This window comes from Rhamphochromis sp. 'chilingali' (assembly GCF_963969265.1).
Source record: "Rhamphochromis sp. 'chilingali' genome assembly, chromosome: 5".
Taxonomy (NCBI): Eukaryota; Metazoa; Chordata; class Actinopteri; order Cichliformes; family Cichlidae; genus Rhamphochromis; species Rhamphochromis sp. 'chilingali'.
The window spans coordinates 14,506,640-14,521,525 of record NC_137932.1 but is presented as its reverse complement, the minus strand read 5'-3'; the positions used below and the strand labels follow the sequence as shown (position 1 = coordinate 14,521,525).

At 41.6% G+C, this 14,886-nt stretch overlaps 1 protein-coding gene across 1 annotated transcript; it reads left to right on the top strand.

The window, feature by feature from the left end:
• The first annotated feature begins 147 nt into the window (after positions 1–147).
• Positions 148–12,247, top strand: ints7 (integrator complex subunit 7). Its single transcript, XM_080882145.1, has 20 exons — positions 148–350; positions 499–628; positions 1,922–2,068; positions 2,481–2,618; positions 2,724–2,770; positions 3,045–3,244; positions 3,334–3,456; positions 3,544–3,661; positions 3,748–3,882; positions 3,978–4,075; positions 4,617–4,856; positions 5,063–5,200; positions 5,293–5,499; positions 5,738–5,932; positions 6,279–6,382; positions 6,500–6,568; positions 7,490–7,622; positions 8,472–8,570; positions 9,080–9,265; positions 11,869–12,247. Exons 1-20 carry the CDS (start codon positions 257–259, stop codon positions 12,148–12,150), a joined length of 2,883 nt encoding a protein of 960 aa, XP_080738271.1. The 5' UTR covers positions 148–256; the 3' UTR covers positions 12,151–12,247.
• The last annotated feature ends 2,639 nt before the right edge of the window (positions 12,248–14,886 follow it).

Sequence of the window (14,886 nt, the reverse complement as noted above, 5' to 3'; positions counted from 1 at the left end):
AAGGAGATACTAGAATAATATACTAATACATATTTCACTTAGATATTTAACTTAAATATATATTTTTAAATACAACAGTCCCTAAAACAGCTTGTTAGCTTGCGACCATGACAACTGGCGTTTTATTATGAAAGTCAATCTCCAGACCGGATGTTCTGTCTCTGTATCCTCAGTGTTTTCCTGAATGCCGCCTGAACAGTGAAATGCTAACATCTCATGAGTGTATCTTCTTTTAAGGAGTAAAAACTGCACAGTAATGTCGCTCTCCACCGCACGCTCATTCCTGTCAGAGGCTTGTTATGGCGAACAGGAGCTCGACGCTAACTCCGCTCTCATGGAGCTGGACAAAGGTGTGTTAGCTCGCTGGCTAAAGACTTAGCAAATGGTTCATTGATTGTGTTCTGATCCGGTGTGTCGTTTTTCGTCATGTGTTAAGTGTTAGGGACTATATGGAAACTTCCTGCTTTGTTGTGACTGGAGAAATTCCTTTATTTTCAGGGTTGCGGTCGGGGAAGCTCGGTGAGCAGTGTGAGGCTGTGGTTTTGTTCCCCAAACTCTTCCAGAAGTACCCCTTTCCCATCCTCATCAACTCTGCATTTTTAAAACTAGCAGACATCTTCAGGCTCGGGTATGATTGCTTTATAGTGGTGTGCGGATCGATACTGAAATATCGATTCTTCCGATACCAGCAATTTATGTTCTAGAATCGATTCTCATATTATAATATCGATATTTTAGAACTCTGGGGTAAATTTGTAGATTTCCATTAAAATGAACGCAGTGGAAAGAAACTATACAATTCGGATCGTCTAATTTGGAAGGAACTACTTCCTCTTACGCCTTTCATAGTCATATGCGGAATACGGCTGTATAAATGTGTCGCAGCCCCTGGCGTGCACACTCACAACAATGGCTGCGCGCAAACAGAGTCCTGTGTGGACACGTTGTTGTGGCAACACCACTGACCTCGTCAAACACCTCTGAGTAAATCACATCACAGAATATGATAAGCTTATGTTGAGGCGAACTGAAGAGGAGGACAGGGACAGGTGCTGCTTGGTATCGGATCGGAAAGGAAATCAGTGGTATCGCACATCACTATTGCTTTAGATGATCATTTATTTATGTATTTATTTGTTAAAGGCTACTTTACTGACAGTTGTTTCCCACTTTCTTTATAGCTGAATCTAATATAGGCATCCGAATGCATTTCAGAGTGTAGAGAAAATTTTAATAACATCTCCTAGTAATTCAGCGTACAATTTAACCACAAGCCTAAGCCGTCATGCAGTTCACATAATCACTCTCAAGCTAATGCAAAAATAAAATAAACTCTGAAACACCAAAAAATAACAGATAATAGATTTTATTCTTATATTTAATGTCTAATTGCGTGTCTTTGATGTCTCTAATGAACTTGATGTTTATCAATCTTTAAAAGTACAAGATACTTTAAACTAAGCATACCCAGTAAACTGATCATTGAGGGCAGGCGTGTTAATGTGTAATTGTGTTGTATGAAAAGTATGAATAGATGTAAGTACAGAGGAAAAAATGTTGGTGTGAGGAAGGTTTTAAAAATAAACAAACTATAATTATTCTTCATGAAAAAAATGAAATAAAAAAAGTTGTATGAAAAGAGAGAGAGAAGGTTCCAAATAAGAGGATTTGGGGGGGGGGGGAAGTGAATTTATTTCACTTTAAGAAAGAATAAGAAACAAACTATTCTTACTTAAGTGGATTTTTCAAACTTTAATTTTATTCAAAAGTGCCTAAATAAATAAAGGTGTGCATCTTATGCACTTTTTAATAGAATGTTGTTGAAGTTGGTGAGATCTATTTAGAAGATGCGAGAAGTTAAAGATGAGCTTTACTGTGCCACAAACATCTTTATTAATAGAAGCTTATTTCTCTTTTCCAGTAACAACTTTCTACGTCTCTGTGTACTCAAAGTGACTCAACAGAGTGAGAAACATTTGGAGAAGATTCTCAATGTGGATGAGTTTGTGAAACGGGTGTTTTCAGTCATCCACAGTAATGACCCTGTGGCCAGAGCCATCACTCTGAGGTAATAATGTGAAATCATGAATAGACACGAGTGGCGCATCTGACCCTAGCACACTCTTCTGTCAACCCTCTGCATGTCCTCCTTCACTACATCTACAAACCTCCTTTGTGGCCTTCTTGCCTGGCTTTGGCATCCTTTGCAGTGTATCCAGTGTCCTTCCTCTGCACATGTCCAAAACATCTCAGCCTTGCCTCTCTAACTTTTACTCCAATATGCTCAACCTGAGGTGTCCCTCCTTTCTTATCCTGTGCATTCTCTGTGAGAATTGTAACATCTTCATCAAATTACCCCAATACTAGTCTCCATCCACTCCACCCTGCCTGCACTTTCTTCTTCACCTTTGTTGTGCACAGTTTTTTTTCAGTCATCTCAGATTTTTCAAAAGAAAATTCCTGCTGTCTTATGTGTTCAGGATGCTTGGTAGTTTGGCCTCCATCATCCCAGAGAGGAAGAATGCCCACCACAGTATTCGCCAAAGCCTGGACTCTCACGACAATGTGGAAGTCGAGGCAGCCATCTTTGCTGCCGCAAGCTTCTCTGCACAGTCAAAGTAAGGAAACGATGACTAAAAGTGAGCTCTGATGTATGGGATGATGTTTTAGATGATCTAATTGTGGTGTGGCTTTTTAATTAATTAATTCTTTTTCATTTTCAGAGACTTTGCAGCTGGTATTTGCAACAAAGTTAGTGAGATGATTCAAGGTAAGATGTTTATTCTGTATTTAAAATGTCTCAGATCACGTGAAGATAAACGAGAGCTGTCGTGGTTCAAAGCTTCATTATTACTGATGTCTTTTGTTTTTAGTTTTCTCACTAAACTGAGTGCAGCTATTCTTTTTTTTTTCATGCTGAAATCACAGAGAAAAAGAAACACAAAAGACTGCAAATACACATTTTGCTGAACCCAAATATAACCCAGCAGATAACATCTGCATCTTTTACATAACGTTTGCATTGATCTTTTCTTCCGCCTCAGGTTTAGACACTCCTGTGGAACTGAAACTGAAGTTGATCCCCATGCTGCAGCACATGCATCATGACGCCAGCCTGGCATCCAGCAGCAGAGAGCTTTTACAGCATCTGGTGAACTCTTATCCTTCCACCCCCATGGTCATCGTCTCCCTGCATACTTTCACCCAGCTGGCCGCCTCTTCCCTCATAGATATCCCCAAGCAGGTAGACCCAACTTGCTCGCACACAGCAATGCCTCCTTTCTTTCGGTTTGTTGTGGTGAACCTCTGATTTGGTTCCTAATCTGTTTGCAGCTGCAGCTCCTCCTTCAGTACCTAAAAGATGATCCGAGAAAAGCTGTGAAGAGACTTGCAGTTAACGATTTAAAGCTCCTGGCTAAAAAGGCTCCTCACCTGTGGATAAGAGAAAACACTCAGGTAGAGCCCCAGATGGCAACAGTTGCACTGTAGGGTTGTTGTGATGTTTAAAATCTGTCTGCAATCTAACAGCTTTTACCTTTGCAGGTGCTGTGCGAGTGTGCTTTGACTATCCCCTACAACAGTTTGAAGCTGGGGATGTTGGCCGTTCTCTCCACCCTCTCTGGAACTATTGCGATCAAACAGTATTTTAGTAATGTTGGAGGTAATGTTTACGCTTAAATCGCTGCATTTAGGAAACAAAGAATGCCACTCTGAACTGATCTGCATTCTCTAAAACTTTCTTCTCAGGTGGCTCTTTGGTTCCACCCCGGCTCACTGACCTGGTTAAGTTGGCACAGGAATGCTGTTACCACAGCAACCTGGCAGTAGCAGCTCACGGGGTCATAGTGCTCACCAACATTGCCATTTCCTGTCCAGAGAAAGGTTAGTTAGACTGGGCAATAACCTATTTGGGGGATGCTTTTAATTCTTAATCAGTGTGGTAATATTTGTTGTTGTGTGCATCTCCCCCTCCTCAGATATAGTACAGCTGGAGCAGGACACAGTTTTGGGAGTGGAGTCCCTTCTGATGCTGTGCAGTCAGGACAACAGCCCCAGTGCACAAGCCACACTGAAAGTAAGACATTAGACCCCTGAGGAGGCAGAGTTTACATTATAAAACATCTGAAAAAGTACCACAATGTATTTTAATTTAAATTTGGAAAACTGGTTTGGTTTGGCTGGACTTTTAAGAGTTACAGGTTCATTGTTACTCCTGCCCTGCTCACTGGACCAATTGAAGTTTCTCATGCGTACATGGTTCAGGGATTTGTCTGACAGAAATGTGTAACGGCAGCTGGTTGACGGTGGTTCCTGGAGGTTTCTGGTTCTCACTGGATGAAATTAGTTGCGAAGGATCTGCCACAACAAAAATCTCCCAGTGATTGCCTGCGTTGAGCGCACGTTGCCTGTAGTTCTTCATGTTTGCCTGAAAAATACTCGTTAACTATTAGAACTATTTTTCTTTAATACCAGCTGCACAAACTTTGCAAATGAGGTGAGAATTATTTTGGGAGCGTTTCTCCATGCCTCTCCTTACATTCAACTCATCAGCCAACCCTTACCTACATTTTGCTGTAGTAACACCCATCTCTGCATTTTCTTGTTTTCAACTTTAGACAGCTCTCACCTCATTGGTTAAGCTGCTGAAAAGTCGACCCCATCTCAGCCAGTCTGCAGTGGAATTCCTGCTCGGCCAGCTCCACTTGTCCTGCGACTCCTCTCGTGTTCTCATGTGTCACGCTCTGGCGGCCATCGCCACCCACCTGCCTGTGCTGGGGGACGGTATGCTGGGGGATCTGGTTGATCTCTACCGGGTGGCCAGTCACTCGTCCACCGATAAGCAGCAGGAGCTTCTGGTGAGAGATGTGCAAGGGTTCACGCATCAGCTGATGTGAGACTAAATGATACATGATGCAGTTTTATTTAGCCTTCATGTTTTAATAGAAGGTAGAGGAACCTCACAGGAGCATCCTGTTAATATTTACCTCCTTGTTTTACTGCCTTTACATATCGCCGATCTCTAGAGTTTCACACTCATCGCCCCCTACTGTCACTGCTGCAGGTTTCCTTGGCAACAGTGATTTTTGTTGCAAGCCAGTCGTCTCTGTCAGCCGAAGTGAAGACTGTCATCAAACAGCAGCTGGAGAACGTTGCTAACGGCTGGACGGTGTATCGCATTGCACGGCAAGCCTCGCGCATGGTGAGATCTTTGGATCAAAACGGTGTTGCAAACAGCCACGAAGTGCCTCGGGTCTCCGGCAAGATGATTATTTTCTTATCGTTCACCTGCAGGGATGCCACGAGTTCTCCAGCGAGCTGTACCAGTGTGTGCGGACTCGTGTGGCCTCGGAGCACTTCTACTTCTGGCTGAGCAGCCTGAAGGAGTTCTCCCAGGCTGAGCAGTGCCTGAGTCACGTGGAAGACGGGGACTACAGCGGAGCCATGAGCGCCATCGCAGAGGCCTTGCGCTCCTACCAAAAGGGCATCGCCTCCCTCACAGTCAGTTAACTGCCAGGCATCTGCTTGTCAAAAAGCATTAATACTGTTTATCTATCACCAGTGACAGGATGCTGAGAGCTGCTGATAGCCAGTGTGGAGAGGGGTGCCATTAGAGCTGATTTCAAAGCAACTCTAACTGCTAATGACGTGACTCACCTAGAATCTCGTTAGATCAACTCAAGCCGCGCCACTATTTAACTGCTGTGTCCTTATTTATCTGATTAATCCCTCCCTGCAGGCTGCCAGCACTCCTCTGAGCCCGCTCACATTCCAGTGCGAGTTCATTAAGCTCCGGATCGACACCCTGCAAGCTTTGTCGCAGCTCATTTGTACCTGCAACAGTCTGAAAACCAGCCCTCCTCCCGCCATCGCAACCACCATCGCCCTCACTTCAGGAAATGAGCTGCAACGCTGTGGCCGCATCTCAATGCAGGTGACATGCTGAACTTTGGCCTCCCTTTTATTTATGTACTTATTTTGAATTTGTGGTTACAGCATGTCAAAGGTCACTATTTAGGCTTTCTGTTAATGCACCAGCAAACTGGAGCAGATTGTTCATCATGCTGAAGAGGTATTTGCTTTTAATTAGGAGGTAAATTTGATTTAAGGTCAGTGTTCAATATAGTTTTCCCTTTTGGGCCTCCGGGTCAGTAGCTCAGTTTTACTTGGATCTTTTCACTGGACGACAAAAAGCCAGTATAATTATTTTATTTGCCTAGCTTTATCTAGAGGAATAAAAGCATAGTTGTGAAGCTGCGATGCGTTTCTCTTCTCTCCAGATGAAGGTGTGCATGGATGAGTTCAGAAGTCTTGCTGCTCGCTATGCTGACTTACACCAGTCGTCGTTTGATGCAGATTATGCAACCCTTCGCAATGTGGAGTTGTATCCTTAAACGCACATCATCATACTTTTATACTTTCCTTCTTCTCTCTTTTTTTTTCTTTTTTAAATATCATCTCATAACTTATGTCCTTAAGTTTTCTTTAACTGTTTGCCCAGACAACAGCAGAGCTGCTTGCTCGTCTCCCACGTGATTGAAGCTTTGATACTGGACCCACAGGCTGCCAGGTGAGGGCTGCTCTGAGTGTCAACAAATAATTTGATTTGAATGGATCTAGTTTAGATTGTGTTGAGTTTTTCTGTACCGGAGTTACTATAGTTTTGTGTTTTCTTTACTTTTAGTTTCCAGATTTCTTGTTTGAGTTTAGTTTTGTTTCAGCCGTAAAAGGCATTATTGTCACCCTGCTGGCCAGCCGGGCAATGTGGATATCCAAGTTTGTGAATGCGATAACTCCAGAACGAGGCAACATAGGAGTCTCAAATTGATACCATAGGCATATCTAGAAAAATCTCGGACAAGTTTGAATCTCAGCGATCAGGTTTTCTGAAAATCTTGTAAATACAGTCATTCGAGAAGGAAGTTGCCTCAGATTTTCAAAACGATACCACAGGTGTATCTTCTAGAATAGTCCAGATCTTCTGTTGTTTGAATATGTTTAGTTTCAGTCCAGTTTTTGACTTTCAGTGGTAGTTTTAGTGTTTTTAGCTATTGTTGCATGGAGGACGTGTGTCAAAGACTAGGTTTATGAAAATCTGCACATATATTACAATGAAAACACCACCACATTAAAGCAGTAGACTCACAGACTGGTAGACCTTCAGAATATCAGATAACATGTCCATCAGTGCCTCATCAGGCAATTTGTCATCGAATTTTTTTTACCAAACTAACACATGTAAAACTAAGGATTTTTCCTCTATATTTTGGTTTTATTCTATTAGCTTTCAGCATCACATGTAGAGGTAGCCCTTTATAAGCTGCACACAGATGTATGACAGTGTAATAAAAGTAAATGCACCTTATTTTATTTGACAAAAGCTCCTCCACTGGACCGTGTACTCGACTGATCTGTAGAGAAAGCGCTTTGCAGCAACAGGTCCCTTCTGTGAATTCCCCCGACATGTCTTCCATCTGTTTCTGTAATGTAGTTTTCAGGAGTACGGCACTGTGGGGTCTGTCCAGACGGAGAGCGAATATGAGCGACGGATGATGTCGGTCTTTAACCACGTGCTGGAGGAAGCGGAGAGCCTCACCAAGAAACACCCTCCTGTCTCACATCTGGTAAGATTAACACTCGGTACTTCATCATCGATGGTCTGGTACTAATGCCACAGACAAAGGAGTTAAAAATCCCAAATTGTGTGGATGAAATTATGTTTCTTTAGTCAGTCCGTGACTGTTATTTGTTAATGTTTTTTAACAAAATCTAAAGAAACATCTTGTTTGCAGTTTTGTAATATTTCACACAGTTTGTGCAGAAACTCGTGCATGGCTTCATTCCAGGTACTTCCTCCCACAGACAAACACATGCTTGATAGGTTAACTGGTGATTCTAAATTGGCCGTAGGTGTGAATGGTTGTCCATCTCTCAGTGTTAGCCCTGTGAAAGACTGGAGAGTGTCACAGGGCGGTCTCCATAACTCCGAGTTGGATCAGTGGGAGGTGATGGATGGATGAATATGTAGAAACACTGAAAACATTACAATAATTAGAAATATAACCCCAAATATTAGAAGGGTTCTCAGGGGCTGACAACAAATGGTCTGGATATACTGTAGCTCTGACAAAGAGTCTGTGTTACCTTATTTAACCCTAGGACTTTAGTGTTCTTTTTGAACATCTCATAAACAAACACAGAAAGACAAACAACCAAAATCTATAATGTTAAAAGCAAAAAAAGCAAATTTTGCGGGGCTGCAAACTACCTCACATAACTTTCCGTGAACCTGTCGCACCGATAGATGAAGTCCGGTTAAAAAAATAAAATAAAAAATTGGAGAACTTTCATATTACAGTAGAGCGAGGGTCATAAAGGACCCCACTCAGTTGCTTTAAGGTTGGGGGAAAAAAATGGAAATGACAAAAATGAAGTGGGAGCAAATGATGAAAATGTGTTGCTTGTTTTTTCAGCACACCAGCTGTCTCTGTGATGCTGTCATAGCTTTGCTGAAGGTGCCGCTGTCTTTCCAGAGATATTTCTTCCAAAAGCTGCAGTCCACCAGCATCAAGGTAACTGTTTTTCGTTGGTTTAAAGAGAAAAGCACAATAATGATATGCATATTCTAAGGCACAGTCACCACAGGCTGTCTTCCCCCAAGCTAGCTGCTTATTGGACTTGGATAATAAGATTGATATCGCTTAGGAGTAGATATGTAGCTAATACAGGGAGACGGCAGGCTCAGCTCAGGACAAAGACTGGAGACGAGGCAAAATCTGCCTGCCAGCACTTCTAAAGCGCACTAATTCACATATTATGTAAAATCACCTCTCTGTGTTTTTATGGGGATTATGTGCTGGACTGTTTCTTGGCTGGGCTTCTTGGAAAGCAGTGCGTCGAGCCAAGAAATAGTCCAGGAAATAGCCCGCTGTAAGAGGAACGCATGAGACGTTTCCACAGTGTCACTTTAGTATTTTAACGTGTACATCTGTTTTGGCCGATAAGGTGGGTGTTCATCAGAGGAAGGAAGACATTCTTCCTTTGGTACTCTGAAGGTTTATGTGTGTTGTGTTTTTTCCAGCTCGCCCTTTCACCATCCCCGCGAACACCGAGCGAGCCAATCCCAGTGCAGAACACTCAGCAGCTGACCTTGAAGGTGGAGGGTGTGGTGCAGCACGGCTCAACTCCGGGACTCTTCAGAAAGATCCAGTCAGTCTGTCTTAATGTTACCTCAGTTCTTCAGAGCAAGACGGGACCTGACTACAAGGTGTGTGGCCTCAGTCAAAGTTTTTTTATGTACTTAGTTTGTATTGACACTTAAACAACTTAGACGTCACAAATCTTATTTTCATTGCCACTTTTACAATTGTTGCGACAGAGTACAATGCTAAACACAGATTTGTAAACTCTCTCTTTGTTGTTTAAATATCATAAAAATAGGTCTCCATGTCCTCATAAAGAGCATGTTATTGGTTCTAAAAGACGAATTTCCCAGTCACTATCCAGCCACATATATGTTGCAGGATATAGTTTCCACTATTGTCAATAGTAATAATTACAGATGACTGCAAATGAGTCCCAGTTTAACACAGTCAAGTGGATTTTTGATTTTGTATTTTTAAGTTACACCAGAAACTGAGATTCATCAGAGCAGGCAACTTTTCCCAGGCTTCTAGAGATTGATTTTGATGAGCCCGTGTGATTTGTACAGTGGGGCAAAAAAAGTATTTAGTCAGCCACCGATTGTGCAAGTTCCCCCACCTAAAATGATGACAGAGGTCAGTAATTTGCACCAGAGGTACACTTCAACTGTGAGAGACAGAATGTGAAAAAAAAAATCCATGAATCCACATGGTAGGATTTGTAAAGAATTTATTCGTAAATCAGGGTGGAAAATAAGTATTTGGTCAATAACAAAAATACAACTCAATACTTTGTAACATAACCTTTGTTGGCAATAACAGAGGTCAAACGTTTACTATAGGTCTTTACCAGGTTTGCACACACAGTAGCTGGTATTTTGGCCCATTCCTCCATGCAGATCTTCTCGAGAGCAGTGATGTTTTGGGGCTGTCGCCGAGCAACACAGACTTTCAACTCCCGCCACAGATTTTCTATGGGGTTGAGGTCTGGAGACTGGCTAGGCCACTCCAGGACTTTCAAATGCTTCTTACGGAGCCACTCCTTTGTTGCCCGGGCGGTGTGTTTTGGATCATTGTCATGTTGGAAGACCCAGCCTGGTTTCATCTTCAAAGTTCTCACTGATGGAAGGAGGTTTTGGCTCAAAATCTCACGATACATGGCCCCATTCATTCTGTCCTTAACACGGATCAGTCGTCCTGTCCCCTTGGCAGAAAAACAGCCCCATAGCATGATGTTTCCACCCCCATGCTTCACAGTAGGTATGGTGTTCTTGGGATGCAACTCGGTATTCTTCGTCCTCCAAACACGACGAGTTGAGTTTATACCAAAAAGTTCTACTTTGGTTTCATCTGACCACATGACATTCTCCCAATCCTCTGCTGTATCATCCATGTGCTCTCTGGCAAACTTCAGACGGGCCTGGACATGCACTGGCTTCAGCAGCGGAACACGTCTGGCACTGCGGGATTTGATTCCCTGCCGTTGTAGTGTGTTACTGATGGTGACCTTTGTTACTTTGGTCCCAGCTCTCTGCAGGTCATTCACCAGGTCCCCCCGTGTGGTTCTGGGATCTTTGCTCACCGTTCTCATGATCATTTTGACCCCACGGGATGAGATCTTGCGTGGAGCCCCAGATCGAGGGAGATTATCAGTGGTCTTGTATGTCTTCCATTTTCTGATGATTGCTCCCACAGTTGATTTTTTCACACCAAGCTGCTTGCCTATTGTAGATTCACTCTTCCCAGTCTGGTGCAGGTCTACAATACTTTTCCTGGTGTCCTTCGAAAGCTCTTTGGTCTTGGCCATGGCGGAGTTTGGAGTCTGACTGTTTGAGGCTGTGGACAGGTGTCTTTTATACAGATGATGAGTTCAAACAGGTGCCATTCATACAGGTAACGAGTGGGGGACAGAAAAGCTTCTTACAGAAGACGTTACAGGTCTGTGAGAGCCAGAGATTTTCCATGTTTGAGGTGACCAAATACTTATTTTCCACCCTGATTTACGAATAAATTCTTTACAAATCCTACCATGTGGATTCATGGATTTTTTTTTTTCACATTCTGTCTCTCACAGTTGAAGTGTACCTCTGGTGCAAATTACTGACCTCTGTCATCATTTTAAGTGGGGGAACTTTCACAATCGGTGGCTGACTAAATACTTTTTTGCCCCACTGTAGCTACAGCTTCCTGTTTCTTGTTCTGCAGCTGCAGCCCATTTGCTTCACTGTTGTGCAGTCAGAGATGCTCTTCTGCATGCAAGTCCGACCCCTGACACCTTGCTGCGTATATCCCTGCTCTCTCCTCGCCTCTTTCCTGTCTACTCTGCACTACCCGACTTTCAAATAAAGGCGAAAAGCCCAAAAATACACCTTAACTTTTGATGCTCTGATGCTCAGTTCGAACTCAGAGGTTGTCTTGATGACGTCTGCATGCCTAAATGCATCGAGATGATGCTATCTGGTTGGCTGATTGGATGTTTTCATTACTGAGCAGCAGAACGTGTATCTAACAAAGCAGCTTAATAGACATTAGCGTTGCTGTGAGTAATGAGCTTGTGATTTCTCTGAGGTGCTGTCTAGTTCACTATGTTTAAGAAAGGTCAGAGATCTTCTCAGCTGATCTCTAAAACTGGACAACTCACTACAACATAGTTTAGATGGATTAAATGACACAGATTAGACCAGTTTGACCAGTATAAACGTTTTAAACAGTTTTTTTCCCATTTCAGATTCCACTAGATACTAAAACAAATGAGATCAAGCAGCGTGTGGAGCCCCACAACGACTACTTCAGCACCCAGTTCCTGCTGAATTTCTCCATCCTGGGCACCCACACCGTCACCGTGGAGGCCTCTGTGGTGGATGAGAGCGGCATAGAGTGGAAGACGGGGCCCAAGACGACGGTGTCAGTAAAGTCTCTGGAGGACCCGTACTCCCAGCAACTCCGTCACCAGCTGCAGCAGGGCGGAGCTCAGCCCGCGCCACAGAGGAGCACATACACTCGCTTCTAGTAGCGCTTACAGTTTGACCTTCTGCACTTGACCTTGTAGAAATTAAATATGTACATATTTTTTAATGATTAAAATACCAAATTGATTTAAATAATAACTTAGTGTGTTGTTTTTTTTTGTTTTTTTTGAACACTTTATTTTTTTTAACTCATCTATTTTATCTATGCTCATCTATGCTCATCTTTATATCTTTTGCTGTCTGGATAACATGAAAATGCCTAATTTAATGCAGCTTTTTAATTTTTCACATATTCTCAAATAGGATTTCTTGCGTTCAGTAGCCTCTCTGGGATAGTTTAATGCTAAACGTCCTTGGATTTAGCGTCCTACATACATGCAGTTGCACAGACAGCCAACAGGGGGCAACCCATAGTAATTAACGGGGCATCTTCATTTGAAGACCATTACAATCTGTGCTGTCAGCCTCATATTTATCTAAATGACTGGTCTATAATATCATATTTAACACTTTCTTGATAGTTTAGCGTTTTAAATTTTTACCCCTCAGTTGACTTTCCTGTTATGTTCATCAGCATTTAAGCACCTAAAAGTGAGCTATAATTATTTTAAACTTTTATAATGTTATTAATTTTGCGCTCACAGCGTTCCTAAAATACCATAACGCTGTTTCTAATCCTAGAGAAGAAAAGGCAAAGCCTGTTAAAAATAATAATTATAAAATATCCACAACCAAATGTGAGCTTAAAAACTAACTGGAAATGTGCCGAGATGACTTCAGATGTAGTCATAAGATTTTTTAAATTTATTATTTATTTTTGTGGTCATAGACTGAAACCAACCATCAGCACTTCGGAGTCTGCGCACTCAGACTACTGGCAGGCGTCAGATGATCAAGCGAGAAGCGCTTAAAAAACAACAACATCCGCTTTTGGTTTTCAAAATCAAAGTGTCTCGATGACCTCATTGTGCAATAGAAATTCAAATTAGTTTCTAGTTCACATTGAACTAGTGTGGCAATGATTACAATATTATTATCATCATTAGTAGTAGTGGTAGTATTGTAGTATATATAACATTATTCCATAATATAGGTAATATTTTATTGAACTATTAAGAGTATTAAAAACAAAAAACAAGAATAAGTAGAGTATGATCACATGACCAGAGCAATAAACATTTAAGAATACAGTTCATATTATAAGTTCAAGATATTTAATTATGGAGAATTTAAAAAATAAAATAAATGTGAAAATTTATTTTATACAAGATCTGGCCAAACAATAAATGTTTAGAAACATTTAATTTTCTTAATACATTTCATTACACAAAAAAGTTAGAAATGATTTATTATGGCAAAAACTAAACAGTAAAAGAAAACATATACATAAATGTATGTAAAACATCCTCACAGGACCACACCATTAACATTAAAGCTTTTCATAACTTTGCGAAAAGAATACATTTAAAAATGTAATATATTCAGGTATAAAAATTGCACAAATAAATATGGAGAAAAAAAAAGCTCAAAGATTAAAAACATGATGATTATGTGACAATGATCTGTTTGTAACTTTGTAAATAATCAGACATTTGAATCTTTAGTGAACTAATCAAGACTTATTCATTGGAACCTACATCCTTTTTAGTAACCAGCGTGATCTGACTAGGAAGGATATTGTCAGGTGTTTTGTTTCCGTTTTTATATGGATGATCTTCCTAAAACATTAAACAAAGTGAATACTGGAAGTATGATAGGGGTCTTGTTAATCATCCAATATAGGCTGATAGTTGGGGGTGGGGTCTTGTTAATCATCCAATATAGGCTGATAGTTGTTCCAGCAGCTGCTCGGGGTTGACTTAATTTATAATTTGTTGAGTTAAACTCTATCCATCCATTCGCTTCCGCTTATCCTTTTCAGGGTCGCGGGGGGCGCTGGAGCCTATCCCAGCTGTCATAGGGCGAGAGGCAGGGTACACCCTGGACAGGTCGCCAGTCTGTCGCAGGGCTAACACACAAGGACAAACAACCCACATTCACACCTAGTGGCAATTTGGATTATCCAATTAACCTATCCCCACAAGTTGCATGTCTTTGGACGGTGGGAGGAAGCCGGAGTACCCGGAGAGAACCCACGCAAACACGGGGAGAACATGCAAACTCCACACAGAAAGACCCCGGCCTGATGGTGGAATTGAACTCAGGACCTTCTTGCTGTGCGGCAACAGTGCTAACCACCGTGCCGAGTTAAACTCTAAAAAAGTGCAATAATTTTTGCTAATTCTGTTTGGGTGATCATTGTTTAAATGTATAGACTATAGTCAGATATTTGGATAACAGGAATGATCTCTGTGATGATGATGATCATAATCCTTATCCCTCTGAAGCTACTACACCTCTGCACCTCATCCTTTCAGTGGACTGTGTAAAAAGGTCCACTGAGCTCTCCTAGATATCTTCATACTTCCACAGGTATGTCATATGGACCGTTCTGCTTTTCATCCTCTCAATAGCTAATCTCACTTCCTCCTTAGTAATCGTCTGCACTTCCTTATTTACTAACTTTCCTCCTTCTGTTATTACCTCTCTCTCTCAGGAGCTCCTCAAACTACTTTATCTTCTCAGTGAGGAATCCAACCTTATAAGAACATTTAACAATGTTAATCTACAAAAGTGACTAAATACTAAAGATAAGATAAGATAAGATAAGATAAAAGGTTCCTGGCGTGGACATGTAAGGATTTTTAGTTAAGCCTTTTATTTTCATTTAATAGCAT

Excerpts from the sequence above, each read along its gene's own strand:
- ints7 (XM_080882145.1), top strand. The coding sequence starts at position 257 with ATGTCGCTCTCCACCGCACGCTCATTCCTGTCAGAGGCTTGTTATGGC. Across the intron at positions 6,569-7,489 it reads CTGGACCCACAGGCTGCCAG|TTTTCAGGAGTACGGCACTG; the intron begins GTGAGGGCTGCT and ends TCTGTAATGTAG. Across the intron at positions 7,623-8,471 it reads ACCCTCCTGTCTCACATCTG|CACACCAGCTGTCTCTGTGA; the intron begins GTAAGATTAACA and ends TTGTTTTTTCAG.